Genomic DNA, 20,389 nt, shown 5'->3' with positions numbered 1-20,389 from the left:
TGTGCGTTTGGCAGTACTTATAAATGCGAAGAGTTCTTTTTATTGATGGAAGTCAATAAATCAACACATCGTACAAGACTGACTGACAATAATTTGGAAAATTCTTTACGTCTTTGTATCAATGGAATTAATCCAAATATCGATGTATAACTTTCCCAAATTTAAGCTTGTAGCAGCATATTCACTCATGCATTAATATTGTACTTGTGTGTAGTAGTCATAACTGTTTGCTTTGTTTGTAATATTTTTCATGTTGATTAGTCTAGATTCAAACCTTGTACTTAGCGATTATAATAAATTAAATCTTCTTTCTTTTCATTATTATTTCTTTACGAATCAAATTTTATTAACAGTAAGGCAAAGGATATCACTACATTGACTTTATCCGTCCTACAAAGTTCTTACAAGCTCAAGTGTGATTGATTTCGGTGTATTTAATTTTCGTAGTTTGTAACAATTGCAATTTTAATTATAATGTTCCATTTTTTTAATTTTTATTTTTTTATTTTGATGAATTGTACTATAATAACATTGTCGTATTATTTCATGTTTAATATCTATCGCAAAAATATTATTACTACTTTAAAATGCACTAAGAACTTAACGCAGCCCACGAACGTATATGCACGCTAAAGTTTAGCCCTCAACATGTCAAAGGTTGCCCATACCTGGTATACAAAGAAAAAACTAAACTCAGCATGACAATAAGAAAGGGCTTTCATTACAATATCTTAAATATAATTTATAACGAGTGAAATAGTACCCGAGTTGTAGCGGTAAATTGCATTATTTGATTACTACGAAGAATGCAGGCCCTTTGCAATTGATAGATTAACAACACAATAGGGAATTGACCTAATATCATATAGATAAGGGTCAACGTTTACATAAATTGTTATATCAGTGGATACACTCAATAACATTACATATTATAATTCAACTTAATATATGTGCTACATTTTCGGTCATCAGAAGACTAGGCTAAAATCAGGTGAATGGTATACAAGAATGGCGCGTTCGTTTTGTGATCATTTGTTGTTTCTAATAGGCAAGTGGTTCAGCCTTCTATGCCTGACATAAGACTTTTAGGTATAAGGTATGCCGGTTTCCTCACCATGCTTTCCTTCGAACCAGTGTAAAGCAACTAGTCCAACACTGCTCTTTTAGAGTAGTTAATGTATATAGTAGTTACATTCATCACCTTTTTTCTTCTTTAGGTTATTTATAGCCTAAAGTATAGTCTGTAGCTTAAATAAATGTACTGACAGATATATATATATATCATATATAAGATGTTAAGTGAGTGATATTCATTTATTTTAAAATAGTTTGATTGCTGGCTTAAATAAACAATCTGCGATGTTTACCAATCCATATGTCCTTTATCATTGAATACATAATCCTATAAAAAGTGAAGATGAGCATGTTTAGTGGCTTTAGCGTGCGGCTACCCCCGGCTGTGCACCAATTGACTTTCTTTCTATGTGCGCATTTAATTCTCTAGAACGGTGAAGGAGAACATCGTGAGGAAACCGGCTCGCCTTAGACCCAAAAAGTTGACAGCGTGTGTCAGACACACGAGCCTGATGACCTACTTACTTATTATATTGACAAATGATCATGAAATGGATACAGAAATTTGAGCCCCAGATATATAAATATTTTTTTTAGCTTTACAAATAGTATTTCGATGCCAGATAAAAGTTATTGGTCCTTAAAAATAATGTATGCCACAAGATTATTTCAATTTTAATTTAGAGTGAGAAAATACGAAATTTCTCTACAAGTTGTCTGTTGCCTTGGGTAACTGCAAGTATCCTACGACTTTCTAACAACAAGAAAAGCCGCGGGCATGACTTGTAATACGAATAATGGGCAAATAGCGTAGACGAACTACAATTAAGTAAGCGGTCTTTGACCTCGTTCCTAGATCTGATTGTAGACACTGCATCACGGGAAGTAGCTATTTTAGTGCGTCTACAATAAATAGTTATTGCAACGGCTTGTACGTGCCTCTTATATAGGTATACTGTGAAATATATTTTCTATGCCATTCATTTTAATAAACTAATATCGAAAATATATTGCCGGAAAGTATTTTCATTGCATAATGATTGTTGGCCTTCAGCGTGCGAACTCTTATCCCTATGGTCGTTTGAACCCCGCACCAATAGTGAAGGAAATCATTGTGAGGAATGTATTAAATCCACTAAAACGGATTGTGTCAGGCACAGAAGGCACATCTACTTCAGTTAAAATTGATTTACTTCATACTGCACGACACAGTTTGGCAACTAGATTCTGCGTCTTGCGATTTCGAAGATTGATTAGTTTGTGAAGTTTGAAGCGGAACTGAAAAATGAGACGCGTAACCGAAAAATGTGACGGTAAATTTTTTCCCAACGCCGATACAGAAGTTTCACTTCAAAAAACGAATGATCACGAACAATATCTGGGCACCAGACCCAAAAGGTGGTAGCGCCATTGTTTTTTTTAATTTGCATTGTGTTCTAGTTTTCGTGTAGCATCGTTTATTTTAAATTTGGAAAGGTCAAAGCAATACTGATACAAGATTATCTAATTTTTTAATGTATCGAATTTTTTTTTAATACCAAATTAGTTTATAAGAGTTTGAAGTGATATGGAAAACGTTTAGCTTAAAAGTATGTGTTTTTTATCGCATTTAAAACGTGAATATTCTTTGTGTGTGTTGAGATTTATTGTACTTATTTTACCAAGCTAATTTTTGTACCCTTTCACTGTGGTGTTTAATAAAATTGTATATATTTCAGGGTCGCAACCAACACTCCTCACTTGGTCAGTCTGGGAACTGGAAGGCTCAGCACTGCAGTCACTCTTCATCCTATAAAACAAGGTATAATCATATTTTTTTCGGCAACTGCTAACAGCTACAAAAATCTTACCTTTTATTCGTAGAAACCAAATAAGTCTATAGCAATACAGCTGCCCTGTTCTGTCCCATTCATTTGCAGCGGAAACATTATTGATGCGTGACCATTGCTTAGTGGCGTCCTACTTTTAGGTCGAAGGTTTGAACCTCAGCCGGAATGGATTTTCTGTATGCGGATATAACGCCCGCTCGTACGTCGAAGGAAAATATCGTAAGGAATTCCAACCCAAAAAGTGGACAGCGTGTGTCAGGCACAGACAAAACAATTTTTTTTTTGTTTTTTTTGTTTATAAGTATAATGTAATTGTAACTGCCTCGGTAAACAGTTTCGTATAAGCAAAGTTAGAATGCGTCAATGCCTTATATTATTTTTGCATTTTGTGATTAAAAAGAATATTTATTTTTCCAGGTCGAGTCACAATTGGCTCGGATCCCACGTGCGACATATACGTAGTGGGTACCGGTGTTGCCAGCATTCATTGTCGTGTGGAAAACTCCCACGGGGTGGTCACACTATACCCTGTTAGCGGTAGCACATTATTGGATGGCCTACCAGTTGACAAACCGACTCGGCTATCGCAAGGTAACATTTATTAGTCCGAAATTAAATAGTCATAGAAATTAATAGTAAACTTTTTTTATGTTTCATGGTATATTCATTACGAACTCACCCTAGGGAGCCACTTGTAGCCTAAAGCAATATAATTTGTAAATGAAAATATGTTTAATAAAGTCTTTTCAATATATTCAACCAAATATCGCGTATGATCTTAAGTGGGTGTGAGTGTATTAGTATGTGAAGGAGTGTGTGTCCAATGTCACTTCTTTCATGCAAAAGTACTGACGTCTGATGTGCTAGACAGACTTACAATTGTCGGGACGACTAAAAATCAAAAAAATAATAATAAAAAATAAAATACGTTTATTTTGGAACATAAGATCTTCTAGGTATCACTTATTCCACGTCAATCAATTCAAACTTGTAGGCATCCCTACTCATCGGCAAAGACAGAGGGTGTAGGCCGAGAGAAAAAGCCGGCGTAAAAAACTCTCGGTACTCTTTTAAAAAAGCAAATCATCAAACAATATTTAAAACAAATATATCAAATTAATTAGAGGCAGCCTGCCCAGCACTAGTCCCAGGCCCTTTTATCAACTAGATAATCAATAACTTTATAGTAAGCCTTTTTACACAGCTTTTCTTTAATACATTTCTTAAATTTATTAAAAGGCAGAGATAAAAGAGCCTCTGGGATTTTATTAAAGAATAGTATCCCTTTCCCCAAAAAAGAATTACTAACTTTACATAGTCTAGTACGGGGAAATTGCAGCCTGCGTTTGTTCCGAGTATTGACATTGTGCGTATGTTCTAATCTAGTATATTTATCACTATTATTGTATACAAACATAATATTTTCATAAATATATTGCGAGGGAAAGGTAAGTATATTAATTTCCTTGAATTTATCTCTGAGAGATTCCCTACATTTTAAGTTATAGATTGCACGAATAGCCCTCTTCTGAAGAATAAAAACAGATTCGACATCAGCAGCGTGACCCCATAACAATAAGCCATAAGTCATTAAGCTGTGAAAGTAACTAAAATAAACAAGTTTAGCTGTATCGACATCAGTCAGTGAGCGAATTTTTTTAACCGCGTAAGCTGCAGAACTAAGTCTCTTCGCCAATCCGTTGATATGAGGGGACCACTGAAGTTTTGAATCCAAGGTGATCCCAAGAAATACAGTTGTAGGATATATCATCAAAGGAGTAGTACAAGAAATTGTTAGTGCATACAATACAAACAAGCATTCTCTGACACTGTTTTATCGTTTACCATAGAGAGTGTTCGAAGGAGTTTTTCGGATTAATACCTGCATCTGAGTTTCATGTTTGGGCGTCGAGACAGAATACGAAATTCCACCCGTATCACCTCGACGCCCGTCGTTCCACAACTGAGCGTTTTTTAAGGCAGTTTTTATTTGGAACCATATGAAGTATTTCCGAAAAAATTCGACAAGAAAAGACCGTTCCCATTTTTATAAGGCCGGCAACGCAAACATGAGCCCTCTGGCATTAAGGATATTCATGGGTAGCAGCGGTATCACTTAACATCAGATGAGCCCGTTTGCCCGATAAAAGAAATATAATAGTTAGTAGGCAGCAAATGAAGAAAGAAAGCTTCATAGCTGTCTTTCTCCATTTGCTATACAGAGATATTTAGAAAGTGAAGGGTTTCCATCAACGGAACTGGTATGAGATACTGAAGGAAGCTGGGAGAGAGAGAATACTGGGATGACAAGGAAAAAAAATCAAGCGATACATTCTACTTTTGTAATGATTGGAAATTTAGCGGGGTTTAATTATTAATATTGTTATTAACCTCGGTCTTGAGTTCGATTCTGGTGAAACTATGATTGACAGAAGACTAATCACTTATCTTACAAAATGATTAATGGTTGCCCCCATTAGGCCGCCCTCGAATGCTATGAATGTTCTTTTAATTGATATGTGCTAATCAAATTCCATGAAATATAACCTAGCATGACAGACATTCTCACCAAGATAGTAAAAATGAAATATTGGACGGGTCATATGCTACGGAGCTCCCAGACCAACAACGCAAGAGATAGGAGGGCGAACTGAAACTAAAAGCAGGCTACAATTGGAGAAGAGTCGCGATAGGGAACAGTGGAAAGGGTTAGAGGAGACTTGCCAAGAGGCACACCGAACTATACTGGAATTAAAATATATTAAAGTCCATATATGTAAAAATCACAAACTTTCGTTAATATAAAGGCAATATATCATTTTTATTATCAAATTCCATATAATTCCAGGCAGTATGCTGACTATAGGCAGGTCGAACTACCTACGCTTCAATCATCCCGAAGAGGCAAAGCTGATGAAGTCTGTTCTGCCTTCAGGACATGTGTCGATGGCGCCTATACAGTTCCAACCGAACGAGCAGTGCTTGCCGGCCGGTAAGTTCAAAACTATTTACCTATATGCTTGTATTTGGAGAAGACATTCAAGTGGTGATGAAATGTTCTAAAATTTTATATACATTTAATTTGATTTTTTTCGTACAGTTAATGTTCTTAACATCAACACGCTGAGAGGAGAATTAAGAATTAAAAATTTTAAGATACATACGGATGGATAAAATACTATTACATTTGTGAATGTCACTAATTTGAAGATTCTACTACTCCTTTTAACCGATTTCAAAATAAAATAGAGGAGGTTTATTATTTGACATCATTTTTTAATTTATATTTCACATTTTTTTAACATGTATTATTTAATTCCAGGATATGTTAACCATGACCCCAATCAATGTTACCAGAACACCAATCTTAGTAAAATCTACAAAGACAACTCGCTCACACAACTCGATAAAGAACTAGACATGACCCTCAAAGAAATGTCCAGAAGGAAACCACCGACCATCCCCAAAAAGCCTTACAAAGACGACACGTCAGATTCAGAACAAGAAAGCAGACCGAAAATGGGCAGTATTATGGCTAAAGTATCGAAATTCGAATATTACGCAAAACAACATAAAATAGGTCGAAGTCAATTCTACACGAACAACGAAAATGAAATATCGCCAAAAGTCTTCAGTGCGAACTCCTTAACAGTCAATACACCCGCAAAAGACGTGTTGGGCGGTCGGAATTTACCAAATTATATGTGTCAAATAAAGCAAGAACAAAAAATGATCGTCCTTAACGAAAACAATAGCTTGGACCCAAAGAATTGTTCCTACGCAAATGTTGCTATACGTAAGGCGAAAATTGATAACATGGTCCGAAATTTCGATGACACAAAGACGGAAAGAGTGAAAAAAGTCAATAATGATCAACAGAGTCGACCCGATAATCACATTTATGGTAAAATAAATGTGGATAGACGACAGGATATTGAGAAACATGAAAAAACATCAGATCCATATAAAAATTACCATAATAGCCCTCATAACTACCAAACAAATGAGTATAAAAGCTATCAAGACTCGTTTCATAACCAATTCAAGCAGGATCCATACAACAGTCCCAAAATATACAACAATCTTCAAGATACTCTAAAAATACAGGAAACATACGCCTCACAAGAACCATACAAGAAACCCCAAGAACCATACAAGAAGCCCCAAGAACCATACAAGAAACCCCAAGAACCATACAAAAATACACACGAAACACACCAAAATTCCCCAGAGGCTTACAAGAATACCCAGGAAGCGTACGAAAGCCCGCAAGAGTCTTACAAAAGTAACGACGATTATAAAATCAATGAAATAGGCGTAAATGTTTCAAATGATGGGAAAAATGAATACGCTCGTGTGTGTGGTTTAAATGTTTCTTCTACTTTCGACCGGAATCCTCAATATTCACCAGTTTATTCTAATTATGGTTATGAGAGCAGCTTTGAAGCGGAGAATAAAAGAAAACAGGTATTTAAAAATTATTTCATATAATTTACGATTGTCTTTATTCGATTATTATCAAAAGACAGTGAGTCTACCTTTTAGGTCTGGGCCTCAAATATCTGTATCATTTACTTCAGGCAACTTGAAGGGAAATTTAGTATTACACTCTAAATTAAAATTGAAATAATTTTGTTTTGCGGCATACATTATTTTTTAAGGATCGATAACTTTTACCTGGCATCGAAATATTATTCGTAAATTTTTTATATTCATATGTCTCGGGATCAAAGGATATATTTGATCATCATTTGTCAATCGAATAAGGAAGTAGGTCATCGGACTCCTGTGCCTGATACACGCCTTGAAATTTTTGTGTCTAAGGTATGCCGGTTTCCTCATGATGTATTCCTTCACCGTACAAGCAAGTGATACATACATAGGTAAAAAGTCCATTTATGCAGATAGGGTTCGAATCTACGGCCTCAAGGATGAGAGTCGCATGTTGAAGCTACTAGGCAAACACTGCTCCTAATATTTTATTAAAGTCGTGTTTTTCGACAAATATATAATACAGTAGGTTGTTTACAATTAAATTTATAATATATATAAATAAAATATTTAATAACGTGCAATTATTTAATCAATTACCATCTAAAATTCGCATTCGGTGCGTTTGACAAATTCAAAAAGGCATTAAAGATGCATTTTAGTGTGAATATATGTAGTAGACTACAATAGGGACGGCTAATGGCGACGTATATCTCGCTCGTATATAATAAATATTCTAGGTTATCTTGTAAATAAAATATATTTTTGTAATGAAAATAATGTTCTTTAAACTTAAATATTTATATATTTTTAAATCTCCCACAAACAAAGACCAACCTAGTCTGTGGTTCAATTCTTGTTTTATTTATATTCTGTTAAAAGATACTATATTACTAAAAGAATTACATTTACTTAGAGCAAAATTTTAGAGTATGTTAGTAATATACATAATGTTATCAAATTATTTTAAACGTAATCAATGTAATGTTATGTAATTATTTTAAAATGTATGTGTATTAAGTTCAAAATTTGTTAAAATACATTGTTATGTTGATGTGTACAAGTCTCTTAAAACATTATTTGTATTGTTGGATGATATCATCATTTTATCTTACTGCAAATATTTTATCTTAAATTCCAAGTCTTACAGAGTGGTTTGAAGAACATTTAGGACTAGTTTTACAGCATATCAAAACAATCGGATAGTTTAATATAAAAATAACTTTATTTACATCAGTAACATAAAACATGATAAAAAAAAGAAGACAAATCGAAACTTTTTTTATTCGCAAAAAGTTCTAATGAAGATTCTGTTTCTACAATTTACTCTAATATTATAAAAGAATTTGTTTTGTTGATGACGAAAACTCTTTCACAATAAAAATCTACATTACATTAAGAAATACCTTATTGAGAGCTTCCCTTTTCCATAAACGGCTATTACGCGATGATAGAATTGTTTCTCTTTTAAATGTACTAAAACAAGTCTGCCGCACCAATATGAATATAACCTTTTTTATAATAATTATGTTCTTTAATAATTACGTCTTAATCAACGCGGGGGTAGCTGCGAATCAAATAGTTTTCCTATATAGTCAACCCGTGCTTGTAAATTTATTGTAGGTACCTAAATGCATTTCCTTTCGATATTAAAAATCAAGTTAAATTGTATTGTAATAAAATAATTCTGTGAAGAATGAAATGATATATGTATCAAAACATAATGTCTCAATAAAGTCGATCTCAAATACGATAAGAGTTAATTAAAATCAACTGCGGTAATTGTCTTGAAGGTAACAATAACTTTATCTGATAATAAAATACGTTTTAGATAAGACTGAAGTATCATTGCGCCATTTTGTATATTTTAAAGAAGTCGTGTTAAGAAAAAAAATCGCCAAAATTTGTGATTTATTGTGAAAATATTTGAAAAATATAACCTAGTGTGCCTTTAATAATACATACGTTTATAACATTTTTTTATAAATAAATGTTGCCATTAATTACAATGTGTCCATAAAATAACCTAAATGCCTTAAATTTACTAATTTAATATTTTTCATCCGTGTGCTTCGTTCATTGTGAATAACATATAGGTAACACTGTGAAATAATAATATTGAATAATAATTTCATTGTGTTACTTATATAATAATTCCTAAATCAGTCACAGATTCAAGGGTACAGTGAAAATATAATTAAAACTCGATTAATCGAAAGTTCGGTTTTCTTATTAAAGTGCAAAAATGACTGTCAAATCGAACACCAAAACAACCAAAAAGAGCATCATACAACTCTTTTTAAGTAACCTCAAGAAGAACACATTAGCTTTGAAAAAACTAAAAACATCAATTGAAGAAAAACATAATGATACGACGAAAGTTATAGACATTACAAATTCTGTTAACGATAAACTCGAAATCGTCCACAAACTTAGAAACGATATAAAAATATACAAAACAATAAATTCTATACTGACAAACCATTATATTAAAGAAACAAGAGATCATGAAACTACAATTGATACAAAAATAATCAATTTAGAAAGACAAATTAGAGATTCTTATGATGAATTGAAAAAGGAAGTGATCAAAATGGCGGATAGTCTTGCCAGTTATAGAAATCAAATATCGGCTCCAATTCAAAATAGTAATGTTATAATGGTCGGTAATGACCTAAATTATAAACAAATCAACGAAATACAGGCTAAAAGTGAAATCTATAATACAATTATTAGGAAAATTGATAAGATGTTTTGTAATATGGTGAGTTGAATACTATGTAAATGTTTGTTTGATAAAAATACACTTCATTACATCGTACCACGTTAATTGGACCGTTTTCAATCGTAATATAATATTTTATGTTTCAAAAGCCTGCAGCACAATTGCTAAGACGTAACGTAACATATTTGTGATTAAAGGCCTTAAAAAATAAACCAAAGATTTTCCAATTGCTATATAAATTAATAAATACTTTTCCAGGCGTACCAAGACAGGCTGAAAGAAGAGGAACAGAAAGAGGCTGAAACTGCGCGTTTGGAAGAGATTCTTAACATGTGCGCGGAGTACGAGAAACAAATATCGTCAGGTAAATTAATCACCATTTTTAAAGTGAAACTTTTATTACATCGTCTCAAACTTTTTGGTCTGTGTGGCGCATGTCGCGTGACGGTCGGCCGCGGAGTAGGGATAAAGTGAAAGGCGCTCGTCATAGCAGCCAAGGCCAATATGGCGGCGCACATAGTTCGCAGCAGCTGACCGTGTAGTGTATAGACTATTATTCATTTGTGCCAGTGCTCCACGCTATTTTAATATTTATATATATAATCTAAATAATTGTTAAATATTATGTATGTCGTACTCTCTAAGATATTCAATAAAAATATTAGTTGGAGACTTATAGTAGTTATTAGTCCCATTATCATTCCAAGTATAAAATTAAGATTGATAAAGCGATTTTATACCCTTAATGGAATATTATTCCAAAAAAAAATAGTTAAATGTCTATAATGTGAAAAAAAGTTCACTTTTACCGTGGTTTCATAAAACCACACAACATTTTACTATATGCTATACTATTGGCCTAGAAGCTTAATCGTGCTATTTTCAGCCTTGAGGTTGACCTCATTGTGCATTTAAATCAGCTGATCATCAATAGAGGTTATTTGTGTGTTAAATACTTGTATTAAAAAATAAAATAAATGAATGTAATCTGCCACTGAATTATTATATTTCGCTAATCCGAATTTGAATTTTCAATAAAGACTTTTGAAATTGTCTTGATTAGGCCTAGTTTTATTAATAGATAATTAGATTAACATATTTTTCATAGATAATGGTATTGAAGATATACTGATACATTATCAGTCATGTTGTTTTGTTATTTTTTTAGAAACATAATTAATACAAAATATATCTACTACTACTATAAATCGAGTCAATATTTTCATCATACATTTTATTTTTATTATTATATTTCATTAACATTTGTTTTCAGGGCTGCCAATAACGCCGACAGAGAAGAGGTCCCACAATAAAATCATCACGAATGGTTCCCTCCCGCGAAGTGCTGCCATGAACAATCCTAACTTTGTGCAAACCAGCGACGGTTATTATAAGTAAGTTATTTGATTTCTCCCACTTTCTCATAAGCTTACTTACTATCAAACCCTGTGCAGCTAATATCTTCCATTTGACATATTAGCGGTATTATAATAGATTGGTGGTTTAGTCTCAATTACGTTGCATTGATTATTCCACAATATGATTAACATATTAGACATTCAATCTTAATACATATAAATCTACTGTCACGATGTTTGTCCGCGATGGACTCATAAACTACTTAACCGAATTAAATTAAATTGGCACACCGTGAGCAGTCTGGTCCAACTTAAGAGATATGATAGTTTAGATCTCAATTTACACCCGCAATATTATTTTATTGCAAATATTTGTTTATTATTTGATATAATTCTAACAGATGGCGCTGTGTTAAAAGTACCAACGTTTCACATAATTTCCCTACCGTTTTCCTTGAATAATTTACTACTATGTAATATAACTAAAACCTTAGCCATAGCAACGATTGCCTAAGTCTGTTAGTAATATAATAAATTAAAGCTTAAAGACTTGTTGTTTTTGTTGTTCGAAACTGTCATGAATGTATTTCCATTTTATTGCTTAAGTGACAAAATAATCGTTAGTTTTAGCTTTAGTAACTATGTGTAAGAATCGATTATTATGATAAATACCATAAAATCAGATTTAACCAATTAAAATAACGGTAAAAGAAACGTCTTTCTTAATAATTTACGAAACCTAATTGAGCTTTATATTTTTGTTTATATACCTATCATATATATTAGCACTGGTTTATATATGTGTCCTATTTTATTCGAATGTGTCTAAATTATTCTTGTTTTACATCTTTCAGGTTTGATACTAGTCATAACAGAAACAATGTGATGAGCCAATCTCTGCCGCCACAACGCAATCTGTCTACTTACGAAAACTTTTCTTCTCAAGTTGATCCTTCCACCCCGGAAGTAACGATCAATGAAAACTACGAAAACGTAGGGCGAATGGACGAAATTGGTATCCCAGTGTTCGATGATGGCCAACTTAACCTTTCTAGTCCTCTTATGATAAGAAAACTCAACCAAAACGGCTCGCTACTTAACTCCCCGATAGGAAGTCCATACGAAAATGTATTCAAGAACAACCTCAAACCAAAATCACCGAATACACAAAGTCCCAGAACAAGAATAAAAACAACATTCGCACATAAAAACATTACATCGCCGCAATATTTCGTTTTTCCCACACCTCCGCCGAAAAACACGAATCCACTAGACGATCAAATTCAAGATAAACAAGAACAACCTGCAGAAAAACAAACCGATCTAAATTGTTCGGGTATTGAAAAACAATTGAGTCTAGAAGAGGAAATACCGATGATTGATGATTCCGATTTGTCTAACGACATCGAATTTAGACATTCGAAAGTTATAAATGAAACAATACCGAAAAACAAGAGTTTTGATGACGTTAAAAAAGAGCTAATGGCTGATATTCCCGAATTAGAACAATTTGAGAAAGAGTTAAAGAATAATAGAGAGAATGTTATAAAAAATATTACAGAAGAAGTTAGAAAGATAGATTTAGAAGCAGATTCAATAGACAGCGTTTTAGAAGATAATGTAGACGAATTAAAATCCAAATACGAAGGTTTGAGAGATGAAAGGAAGAAATTGATGGCTGAAATACACGATATTAAATGTAAAATGTCGGAAATTCGGTCGCAAGAGGATGATATTTTACGAGAGGTATGTATTAAAAAATTAATTATTTGTGATTAATTTATGTTTAGTGGGTGGGTTTTATGTCTGATGTAATAATAATAGTTACTAGTTAACAAACAAACAGAACTATCTTTATTCATATAGGTAAACAAGTACACTTAAGAACGTCAAAAAAATTAAATTAATTGTGAATTTTACATATACGTAGGAACAACACGCAAATACATATCTACTATGTATTTGCGTGTTGTTCCTACGAGTAAGTACTACGATAATATCACCGCATACACGAATTCAAGTACGACCAGTCACCACAAGTAGCACCCGTTCACGAGTATGACGCATGGCCAGAATAGCTTGGCTTTAGTATGGCTTCACATATTTTCTTAAAAGAATTTAAATTTAAAACTTATATAAAAATTAAATAAATTTCCAATGTTGCCTCTGAACAACATAATTCGCCGTATTCATAATTAGAAATATATTCCTATACGATATAAACCTGCATACTAAACGCATTAATAATCCAGTACGTGACCAATGAACATTATGTACGCATCTTCAGTGTATTTATTTAGATTTAATTATTTTTGATAGAAAAGTTACTAAGTTTTTACTTCCAATAATTATTTAATATATGCTCTAATAATAATACTTATCCATAATAATAGTAAATTAATGATTTCTTTGATATTTTTACAGTTGGAAATGGAAAAGGCTCTAATAAAAGGCGAATACGATTCAGAGATAGCAATACTTAATATAGAACAAAAGAAAAAATCTAGTTTAAATGAGCAAGCGAGACAGATAGAGGATGAAATAAAACAAATGAAAGAGAGACAAGAGGCAAGGCAAAACGAGACGAAAGATCGAGTGGAGGTTGCTACTGCAAAGGTCGAAAAGTAAGTTATATTGCTTAGTAGCTACTACTAAACAATTTATATAGAAAAATATCGATACTAAGAGAGATTAACTCGGCTTATTACAGGTTTAAGTATAAGAATTTTATTTTTCTTGATATTTCAAAATTATATTAAAAGAAACAGTTTCTACTATTGTGATTATATTAAGACTTATAAGTTAGTTTTTTTTAATTAACTAATATACGTCTCGACAAATGGTTTAAATTGCCAGTTATAAAATTAAATTTTACTTAATTATAAATACGACTTAATTACAAGTACATATCTCACTTATGAGTTATTTTTGTATGTCTTTATAGAATCAAAAAAGACCTAAAAGTAAATGCTGCCACACTTGAAGAACTACAAAACGCGCAAGATATTCTTGATAACGAGACGAAGATATTCGAAGATTTGGAGTTCCAGCATTTAGAGGAGGAATCTGAACTGTAAGTTTATTACACTTTTAGTAAAAAGTTTAAAAGCTCAAACTTCACTGTCCAAATATATGAATATTTCAATTAATGACTTTAAATAACTCCTAAATTTCAATAAAATCTTTTAAAGTTTATATAAATATTAAAAGTAATATCTTTATAGGTTATCTAACAGAGAAGATCTTCAAAACGAAATAATGCTGCTTAGTAAAAAGATCGATGCCCAAAAAACGAGAATACTAACTCTAAAGTCTGAAGCTAACAACAATTTAACTTCTGCGCTCGAAGAAACCAAAATACTACAAGCCGAATACGTTAGATTGCTCAATCAAGTTGAGGAACTAACTTCGAAAGTACAAAATGTAGAAAAGGAATTGAAACCTATAGTATCCAAATTGAATTATATTGAAAGAACTCAATCACCTGATAGTGCCTTCTATACTGATCAGACCAGAGCCAAATCGAGCGAATACGGGTATTCCCCAAGTTCTGATAGCGATGACAATGATGTGAGCAAAATTTCAAATTTCGAAGACCATACGAAACAATTGACTGACAAGTTTAACTCTATTGATCAAATGTCACAGTCCATGATAGTAGATATCGAACGACGCGTCACTGACATTGATCCAATAGACCCTGACAAACTCGAGAGTCCTTCTAAGTCTTCCACTTCGAAAGAGAAGAAAGGATTTTGGGAGCGCAACTTCGATTCTCTTAAACGAAAGAATAGTAAGAAAAAAGATAAAGTCGACGTCATGTCGCAGAGTCTAAACGAAAATTTATTTTATAACGATAACATTGAAGTAGACACGTTGGACAAATTTAACAGTTTGAGACACTCTAAAAAGAAAAAAGAAAACGTACCGCTGAAAAGCAATTCATCGTCCAAAATACCAACTTTTGCGGCCCTAGGAAAAATAATAAAAAAGGATTCGTTGAAAAGAAAAGAATCTAAGAAAGACGAAGAAAATGAAAATAGAAACAGATACATAAAAAACGCAAAACCGCAAACAGACAACAAATATGTGAAAGCTAAATCTTTATCACCCGATAAAACGAAAGAATCTATCAAAGAAGAGAATGAAGATGAAGTGAAACATAACACTTTAGACTTCAGGAAAATGGATAAGGAAAAGGTGTTGCATAGAAAGAGCTGTGGTGACGAACCGAACGTGAGAAACGACTTTCAAAAGATTACTGATTCTGGGAAAATTCCATCACAAGATGACATTGACAGAATCTCTAAAGTTACTATGGATGCTCCAATATTCTCCAGCGATACTGATATGAATTCTTTGGGTAAAAAGACATTAGACAGTTTGATGGAAATCGAAAGGAAACGGATTGAAATGCTGGAAGAACAAGGTGATTATTACATTCTCTTCTACAAGATACTTTAATTCAAATTTAAGTTTGTAGATTACAGTAAGATTATATTTTACGCAAAATATTTATGTTTAAGTGTCCTTACTTATAAATGATAACATACGTTTTTATTTTGTGCAGGATGTCAAGTTATAGAAAACGAACGAGAGAAGATTGAAGAATTGAAACGAAAAGCTCAAGACGAAACGAAAAAACTCTGGCACGAGCGAAATAGCGCGAAGACGCCGGAAAGAGACAGCTGTCAGACGCCAAGTGATGTTGACAGACGCCAGCTGTCAGGTGATTTTGACAGTTTGCGTGATGATGTCAAATACTACGGGAGCATGCTAGAAGATACATCCACGGATGTTTTCAATGCTACCAATTCAACACTTTTTGAAGAAAGGTGAGAAAAAAATATATTTAAAAATTAAATTATACTTTTTCCTAGTCTGAAGATACACATGTTTTTCACACACGTTTACAGGTAAACGAGTTTCTTAAGGTAATTTTGCTTAGTTTCAAATTATTCTATAAGTCGTTAAAAATTATTAGCAATATTATAATATAGTATAAGTATCTCAGATCTTTTATCAAACAAAAAGTATTAATATTTTTTTTAAAGTCAGTTCATATCAAATTTAGAAATGATTCTTAAGTACATCTATAAGTTACAATCTGTTACAATAAAATTAAAATAAAAGCAAGCCATTTGCTTAGTGCATCTCTATCCCCAGACGAGCAAATAATGAAATAGCCTTCTAATTTAAAGTGACTGTTGAAATAAATAGCAATTGAAATTGAACCTTTTCGTAGTTAAATACAGTTAAAATTTTCTCCTAATAATGTGAACAATTACTTGTGTGGTAAGAAACCATGTGGGTAATTATTATCTGCCACTTTATGTCCCCAAGTTATGTCCGCTACTGAAATACCAAGATGGTTATTAGATGGTTATCTTCTGTCATTTTAGAAATAAAAATTGATTCTTGGTTACATAATAAAAAGGCCGCCAACGCACTCGCGAACCCTCTGGCATTGAGAGTGAACATGGGCGGCGGTATCACTTAACATCAGGTGAGCCTCCTGCCCGTTTGGTTGTTCCCCTGTTCTATAAAAAAAAATAAGTCTTCACAAATTTGTGTTTCATATCTCTAATATCTTTTCAATTTCGTTGGTCAGCTTTATTAATGGTGTATTAAGTTTTGACACGTATATATGTAGTTGATATGAAGTCCATCAAGTATAATATATGTATTGTATTTTTGTACTGCTCGTCATGTAAAGCATTCTTGATTGAGTTGACCTTATATCCCTTTCATAGCTCCAATTGTTAAGTGGCCAGAATGAAAGTCTGTGTTAGTATTTCTTCAAATATTTTTCGTTCATAAATCAATATGAACTAACTAGGCTGTGTTTATTCAGTAGTTGATAAGATAAATGCTATCAGTACAGTCGCGAATTCGTCACAGTGAGCACGTTAGTTCAGTGAGTGAAAAATATTAATGTTTAACAAAAATATCTTAGTGTTTTTTTTTCAATAGATGTTCGTTTGAGACACAAATTCTTCAAGAAATTTATATTAATTCGATTACGTGATAAAAAAGGACAAACTGACATACATATAAATAACAAATTAGTTCCTATAGAAAATTAGATAAGAAATTAATTAGGAATAATTGGAAATTCCTACATTTAATCTCCTTTGGAATGTTAACGTCACAACGGAGTCGACTCTTTGTTCCATTTCATTTGTCTAACAATAAAACTTAACACTCAGATATAAAAAAAACTTAACCCAAAAATGGTAAAACTAAATATGTATTAATAATATGAAGAATGTAAATTTAGTGGTTAATTATTCTCGTGTCACGTGACCATGCAAATTCTTTTGGTGTCAGACACTTCTGCCGCACAGATTTTTACTGAAGTAACTCGATTAGTGTCCATTAAGTGCTATGTATTTCGAAAGGGAATGTCTAGTCTGGGCCTGCCTGGGTAGCCGTGATTAAGTATACCAAGAGACAATAGATCACAGTTCAAACCTTCACCGTACGACCTCGACCATGACCGGTTTGATAACAATGCAAAACTTAGAATTACATCTTAAAAAATTAATTGCAAATATTTAAAACACGTTTAATATGCAAAAAACTAAATAAAGTAAGACGTAGATAAAACAAATTGACTCGCAATAAATTTTGTTTTCCAATTTTTATTATATGTATAGATATATAGAAAAAATTAAGAAGGTCCTAGATTTAACATGTATTTCGTCTTTTTGTTTTGTTTTTTAGTCTTTATTTGGCTTCATTCTTTTTTTGATGTTTTGGTTGAGTTGTCCAATTGATGTTTTATAAAACGCTGTATAATAAAGACGTCATTCATTCTGGCATACACACAGACGATTTATGAATTAAAAACTCACAGAAGATTTATGAATTTATGACAATGATTTAAAAATATTAAAAATAATATATTAATGATTGTCTTACATTATATGATTAGAAATATGCTATGGAGAGTGTTCTTCAATATTCAACGAGCCGAAATAATTACAGGTACATCCACACCTTGGCTATAAGTCTTTCTCAGTCCGCTTTTGTAAGCATTTCCATTCGCGCAGTTAGTCATATGCTGCCTAGCCTAGTTAGGCAGTAGTAAAATATGCAACATGCATCGAGCATATGCTCGAATGCCCCCTTTTCATAAACAAAAAAGTAGGGTGTAAATGGATTTAAAGAATACAAAACGTAGAATGTAAATGTTTCTTAGAAAGAAACTTACATTCACAAAACGTCTAAAGTCTAATACCTCTCTAAGTAAAATAAAGAAAGCTTTAGTCTAAACAATTCAATACGCCCAGATAACCTATTTAACAAAAGTCACGTTCGAACTTTAAAATATTTATAAATTAAATCACGCTAAATGAGGCCCTAATTCTCTTGTGATTGCTATTAAATTTCCGTGCAATGATTATTAATGACAGCAGTAGGTACATAGGAAACAATTACGATACATAGGTTTCAAGCGGTCGTTTACAATAATTTTGAATACAGGGAGTACGGAAATATTACAGATTATATTTTGATGACCACGATTACCACGGCCTTAAAATCGTTACAAATCATGTAACGATTTTAAGGCCGTGGTAATTTCTCACCACGCATGGTTAATAGGAACACAATATTTTTATTATATTCTCTTTTAATTAAACTAACTTGCAACGGCGCGACTATCATCCCTGGGGTGGTTCGATTCCCGACTGTGCACCAATATACTTTCTAAGTGCGCTTTTAACACTCGCTCGTACGGGGAAGAAAAACGTCGTGAGCACATGCCGGTTTCCTCACGATGTTTTTGCCTTAGCACCCCAAAAAGCCGATGGTATAGGTCAGCCAGAAAAGGCTGAGCACCGACTTGTATGTTAAGAAAAATAAATGATCACGAAATAGTTACACAAATCTGAGGCCAGCTATAAGCTACTCGCTTATATTATACATAATTCAGTACTTGAGTCTTTACTGTTTAAATGAACAAGATATTTGAAATTACTAAAGACTTATTTATAAATATTTTCCGTATAAAACGCTTCAGAACACCACGTATAAACACTGCATATTACGCACTTCCTTCTGACAATTGAGTCAACAGATGTTTTCGATCCGTGCGATACACAATGTCGTTGGTAATTTCGTGACGAGTGATAAATCGCGAGTACTTTTCAAACTACATACATTATATGATTTTTTTACACATTTCACGGATTCCGAGAGGCAAAAATTTTCGTATCTTGATTTTTATAGTAATTCTAGTGGGTAAAGTCATAGGTTTGGGGTTAAATTGTTGAGTTTACATGCTGTCTATGTACGTAAAACGTTTTTATCACAACCCATCCCGTCTTAAAATGTAATCAACAAATTTCCCCAATCCATTATACAATTTTTATCAGCAAATAAAATAGATATAATTCTCTGTATTATTTCATTTCTTATTATTAAATATTAAATTTGATTGATGATTTGTCCAGGGCTTTGAAAATTTATTGAAAACAGCTGCTAGTCATTAAATCGTATAGGAATATAGTGTAATAAAATGAAATGTGCTTAAATTATTAAGTGGTGTATTGGTCAATTGGAGTATAAATAATAATGGAGAAAAAGAAAGGCTCTTCACTGAATTGTTGGTAAGTGAAATGAGAAACTGCGTCTTATCTTCGTTGACCCCTTAGAAATCCTAAGGATCCTAGAAAAAATAAATTAATAATCTGAAATAAATTTTATAAAAATATATTTTTGTTACAGTTCGGGCTTCTTGTCATCGTCCATAGAAGAGGTAAGTTATATGACCTAGTATTCATGTAGTGTTTTATGTTTATAACTTTTATACTATCTTATATACTAAGTCGTTTCCCGCTGTAGTAGATCATTGATACAGCTTTCTTAAATAAAAATATTTATTTATTGAAATACACAACATCATG

At 32.6% G+C, this 20,389-nt stretch overlaps 1 protein-coding gene across 1 annotated transcript in view; it reads left to right on the top strand.

Moving 5' to 3' along the window:
• LOC111000039 (GRIP and coiled-coil domain-containing protein 2) overlaps nucleotides 1-20,389 on the top strand; it is a 71,022-nt gene that overhangs the window by 38,264 nt on the left and 12,369 nt on the right. Inside the window, exons 3-14 of the mRNA XM_022269364.2 lie at nucleotides 2,793-2,875; nucleotides 3,321-3,494; nucleotides 5,752-5,895; nucleotides 6,226-7,370; nucleotides 10,378-10,483; nucleotides 11,393-11,513; nucleotides 12,332-13,223; nucleotides 13,902-14,101; nucleotides 14,422-14,550; nucleotides 14,702-15,906; nucleotides 16,048-16,312; nucleotides 20,211-20,241. Coding sequence (XP_022125056.2) covers nucleotides 2,793-2,875; nucleotides 3,321-3,494; nucleotides 5,752-5,895; nucleotides 6,226-7,370; nucleotides 10,378-10,483; nucleotides 11,393-11,513; nucleotides 12,332-13,223; nucleotides 13,902-14,101; nucleotides 14,422-14,550; nucleotides 14,702-15,906; nucleotides 16,048-16,312; nucleotides 20,211-20,241 — 4,495 coding nt within the window. The remainder of the gene's footprint in view (nucleotides 1-2,792; nucleotides 2,876-3,320; nucleotides 3,495-5,751; nucleotides 5,896-6,225; nucleotides 7,371-10,377; nucleotides 10,484-11,392; nucleotides 11,514-12,331; nucleotides 13,224-13,901; nucleotides 14,102-14,421; nucleotides 14,551-14,701; nucleotides 15,907-16,047; nucleotides 16,313-20,210; nucleotides 20,242-20,389) is intronic.

Source organism: Pieris rapae, chromosome 9 (genome assembly GCF_905147795.1).
Source record: "Pieris rapae chromosome 9, ilPieRapa1.1, whole genome shotgun sequence".
Lineage (NCBI taxonomy): Eukaryota > Metazoa > Arthropoda > Insecta > Lepidoptera > Pieridae > Pieris > Pieris rapae.
The sequence above is the reverse complement of the archived record's forward strand: the minus strand, read 5'-3'. Positions and strand labels throughout refer to the sequence as shown.